This window comes from Octodon degus, unplaced genomic scaffold (genome assembly GCF_000260255.1).
Source record: "Octodon degus isolate 3935 unplaced genomic scaffold, OctDeg1.0 scaffold00225, whole genome shotgun sequence".
Classification (NCBI taxonomy): domain Eukaryota; kingdom Metazoa; phylum Chordata; class Mammalia; order Rodentia; family Octodontidae; genus Octodon; species Octodon degus.
The window spans coordinates 984,233-989,211 of NW_004524801.1; the positions used below are offsets into that span (position 1 = coordinate 984,233).

At 42.1% G+C, this 4,979-nt stretch overlaps 1 protein-coding gene across 2 annotated transcripts in view; it reads right to left on the reverse strand.

Moving 5' to 3' along the window:
• Positions 1 to 215: 215 nt before the first annotated feature.
• Positions 216 to 4,979, reverse strand: part of Ifnar1 (interferon alpha and beta receptor subunit 1) — a 30,717-nt gene continuing 25,953 nt past the window's right edge. The window contains exons 11-12 of one of the 2 annotated variants that reach the window (XM_023705594.1): positions 3,019 to 3,389; positions 216 to 483 (exon numbers count right to left, since the gene is read on the reverse strand). In XM_023705594.1, coding sequence (XP_023561362.1) covers positions 3,027 to 3,389 — 363 coding nt within the window. In that variant the 3' untranslated portion in view covers positions 216 to 483; positions 3,019 to 3,026. Of the gene's footprint in view, positions 484 to 2,558; positions 3,390 to 4,979 lie in introns of those variants that run through there. The other variant, XM_023705593.1, reaches the window with a different exon arrangement.

A 4,979-nucleotide genomic window follows, 5' to 3' on the forward strand; every position in this document is an offset into this window, starting at 1 on the left:
TTTTTTGAGACAGGGTCTGGCTATGTAGTTCAGGCTGGCCTCAAGCTTTCCCTTATCCTCCTGCCTCATCCTCTCAAATGCTGAGATTACAGGCATGCACCTCCATGTCTGGTTTCATGAGTATCTTTTTAAAGGCAGGAAGCATCTTTGGCACATAAAAATTAGGTTCAAGTGTAGTTAAAAAATACACCAAAACCAAAGAATTTTGGGCCCAATGTTTATTATAAAAATTGTTTATAATACTAAAAATTTACGATGAAAATACAAATCAAACAAGACACAAATATGCTGCACTGAAACATTGAAAAGTTGGTTATGTCCTCCAATAATTCAAACAAACAAACACACATTATCAGAAAACCACACCTGGTGCCCATCGCTGATCCCACTCATTCATCTTGACTTTTTGAGCACCTTCTAGGTGTAGTAGCCCTGGGGACAAGGGATGATCAAGGGGGTCCCTGCCCTCACAGAATTTGTGCTCCAGGAAACAGACAGATATCAAACACAACATTAGGTAGTCACAGGTTGTGGAAACATCCATAAACCTCAACTCCTAAACAACAGTGGAGGCTGCTTTTCATGTCACAACCTTTTTTGGGGTAAACATATATATATATATATATATTCCCCCCCCCCCATCCTCCAAAATGAGGATTGAGCTCAGGGCTTTGTGCATGCTAGGAAAGCACTCTGCCACTGAGCTTCAGCTCTAGATTTTTTTTTAAGGATCATGTTATGTTTTCCTTGCCAGTTGTGAACTTGTGGGCTTAAATGCTCTTCCTGATTCAGCTGCCAGAACAGCTGAGACTACTGGTATGTACACCATTATGCCTGTCCTAAATTATAGTTTTAAACCAATTGTTTCACAGGTTGCAAATTTCTGGTCATACACATAAAAGTTCATAGTTATGAGCAGCATTTCTAATCAGAATCTGTATTAATAAGTACTTTTATGGCCATGCTACTGGATGAAGGCCCACATCCTAAGTATAAGCATGTGTGTATCTTTATACCTGTTTACAGGCCTGTGTCACTATTAAATATTAACACTCCTTGGTATGTCTTTCACAAAATTCTCAGAACATTCAGCCTGCCCAACAGCTACCAGCATTATAATTTTCAGGCAGTTTACTGATGTCCCTAAATGCATAGTATTTCTTTTTCTTTTTTTTGTTCTCTTTTATTTTGCATAGTATTTCTTTAAAAAAAAAAAAAAAAAACCAAACAGAAAAAGTACACTTTAAAGCTAAGTAACATATCCTTTTAAAGAGCACCATAAAGGAGGGACAGGAACGTCAAAGACAAGGTAAAACTGAACGTCCTTCCCATTCTATTGCCATCAGGTTCGCTGAAAACCATGGTGGGTCTACAGTTGAACACTTGCATTCCCACAGCTTCGGGATCTACCAGTTTCACTGGTATCTTTCACTATGACTGTGCCAGTTTTCCTTCTCCACACCCTACAAGATTCTGGTTTTAGGCTACCCACTGGAATGTAGCAAGTGCTAGGCTGGATCACTGAAGCAATGCCCTCAGGGGCCAACACCTTTTCCTGGTCTGAGGCCTCTTCCAGGATGACAGAGCCATCACAGTGTGTGGCAGCCTTCAGCTGAGGAACTGCTCTTTAGTCAAATACCTCAGGCAGAGAGACAAAAGAGATATGCCTTTGGGTGGGATGGTCATCTACATTTTCTCAGGTACATGCAAGTAGAGCAAAAGGGACATCTGAATAGCGCTAGACAGTGGGGAGAAATTGGCCAGATATCTTTTTTTTCCTTTTGTTTTTTAGAGACAGGGTCTTGCTATGTAGCTCAGGCTGCCTTGAACTTGTGGCAATTCTTCTGCCTCAGTGTCCTGAGTGCTGAGATTATAGGCATGTGCCACCACACCTGGTGGCCTGGTATTAAAGGACACAGATAAGCCATAAAAAACACAGTGGGTTAAAAAGATTTTGCACATTATTCTTATTTTTTCATTAAATTCACTTGTCTTTCCTTGTGAGTCTAATGTCTTCTACAATGGGAACTTTCTGGTCCTTTGACCACTTCCTAAGTATACTGCACCTAATCAGTACACGTTCTGGTTATAACAAATGGAACAATGGCTTCTTTATTAAGATTGTTACCTCTAGGAACTCAGAGACTCAAAATTCTGATCAGAAACTATTATTCTAGTAAGTTATGAATCAGGAAATGCTAACATACAGGAAAACATTACCTAACAACATAAACAGGTATCTGTGTTATAGTAGCCAATGTTCTCACATTTAAAAAAAAATTTGGGGGAGGGTATTGGGAAATGAACTGAGAACCTCACACTTGCCAGGCAGGCACTGTACCACTGAGCTAAGTCCCTAGGCCCTGTTCTCACATTTTTTTTTAAAAAAATGCATTTAGTACAGGGTCTACAGGGTCTCACTACACAGCTCAGACTTGTAGTGATCCTCCAGTTTTCAGCCTCCCAATCACTGGGATTATAGCTGCATGCCACCATGTCCAGTCTCAATCAAAGTCTCATTACACCCCAGGGGCACAGCCAGGCTGGCACAGCACACTGGGGATTGAACTCTGGCCACTGTACTCTGCCTAAGCAGGCACTTCAGTCTTCTGGGCTATCTGGCCAGCCCTTGTTCTCACATTTTTAATTATCACTTTCCCAGCATCTGTGGCTGCTTAGCAGATAACCAAGTTGATGATGATACTCAGATTTTTCAAAATAAATTTCTCAGGGGCCCACCTCAATGTTAATAAAGGACCAGCTATCCTAAGTGTCTCCTACAAAATGACACAGAGTCTCAGGAATGGAGAACAAAAAAAACCAGCAGCTGTGTGACAGAATTACCTGAAGGAGCCCACATACTCACTGTAGCCACAGAACATAGCAAGTGGTGTTGAAGCCATCACTGGAAGGATGGTGGCCGTGCTCAGAGTTGACTCGTCAGAGATAGCCCACTGATGAGAAGGTGAAACACTTTGTTCCAGATCCCTCTGACTACACTGTGAGACTGGTGCTTACCTGTACCATCAGGATCTGTGACCTGCAGCTGGTCTTCCTTCCTCTACAAGAGAATAGCCTTGGCATAGTCCTTGACAGCTCAGGCCTAGGGCAATCTCCCCAGGGCAACTGAGATCTTGGGAGGTCCTTCCCACAGACAGGACTTTCAGTTGCAAAAGTACTTCACTTATTTGACTTTCCAGACTTTCCTCTCCATTAGAATAGTTTCCTGAATCTTGACTAGTCTGGGTATTGTACTTGCAGTCTTCATCAGTTTCCTCAGTCTCCTCTGCTATGATAACCCTTTGTGTATTTTCAATTATGAAACATTTTTCAGTTTGTTCCTCAGAAGTGGGAAGTAGAAGATTTCCAAGTGATTGTTCAGAGAAATACTAATTTAAAAAAGAGAAGGAGCAGAAAAGGATTATTTATAATAATAATAATAATAATAATAATAATAATTTTTTTTTAGAACAAAGGATTGAACTCAGGCCCTTTTGCACTTGCCAGGGAAGTGCTTATTCCACTGAGCCATCTCCCTAGCCCCCTACTATAATAAATTTTAACACAAAGATTTAAAAAATCAGCCTAGAACATACCAACGACATTAGAAAGTCACAGATGGAAACCATTAGTGAGTTCATCTTTCTTTTTTTTTTTCCCCGTTTGAGACAGCCATGTAGCCCAGGCTACCTCTGAACTCACAGCTGCCTTAGCTCCTCAAGTGCTGAATTATAGGCATGGACCACCATTCCAGATAAGTTTATATATTTTAAAACTTTTCTGGTGAGTTCTCAAAGTGCACCTCAGAAAGGTGCATAGTGCTGGTAGGACAGAATGTAGGATGGCTTGGAAGAGGCTGGATGATAAAGGCGGTGGGTCATGGACATTTTATTTTGAAATAATACAAAATGCTGTATCCAATCCACAGATACCCAGAAGCACAAGTCAGAAATAGCTGAGCATTGTGGCACACAGCTATAATGTCAGCACTCAGGAGACTGAGGCAGGAAGATTACCATGAGTTTGAGGCTAGCCTGGACTGCATGGTGAGACCCTGTTTCAAAAATCCCAACCCAATCCAACCCAACCCAAACCAAACCAACCCAAACTAACCCAACCCAACCAAGAAATAATTTTTTTCTTGCTTGACCAAGAAGATTAGCTGTTGTAACTAGCTAGTTTAGAACAGTACTCAGGAATGATATTCAAAACTCAGGAGTAAAAGAGTAAAATAATATTTACTAAGTATTTTGAGAGTGCTAAGCCTTATAAGTGCAAATCCATTCCAGCTTTCCAACAATTCACCCTGAGGCCTCTTAACTTTAAAGCCTGAGGTCTAGACCACAGCACTTTCCAGGCAAACCTGAAACCTGCCTGGCTAACAAACTGCACCCAGGCAAGATTCCCTATTAGGCCTTCATCGTGTAGTGCTTAGTTTTTAGAGACTGGGTCTCACTATGTACTGTGGTGCCTTCAACTTGTAGCATCCTCCTGACCCAGCCTCCTGAGTGCTGGGATTACAGAGATGTACCACTATACCAGCAACTTAGTGCTTTTGTTTAACATGTTCTCATAGAAGGACCTGGCAAAAAATGATGTGTCATGAAATCAAACTCTTGATTTTAGTTATTTTACTTCTGTGGCTTCACCTACAGAATATACTTTCTACATGAGTGACGATGTTTTTGATATTCTTGACTATGTATCAAGAATCATAGGACCCAGACCTAGCCCAGGCCCGGTGAGTAGGTGGAAGAGCTTCTGGCTACCCTGTGCTGGCATGACCTACTGGTCCCAGCCCTGGCGCAGCATGGGTGACACCCTCTTTCACCCTCTTGGGATGCCCCCATCACTCCGTAGTACCACCCCATGCCCCGCCCACAGAGTAGGAATTTCTGTCGCATTCTGGGAATCCCCAGATCCAGTCCTAGTCCAGGCCTGGTGAGTGTGTGGGAGAGCTGTCTCTCCCCCCTACTCCA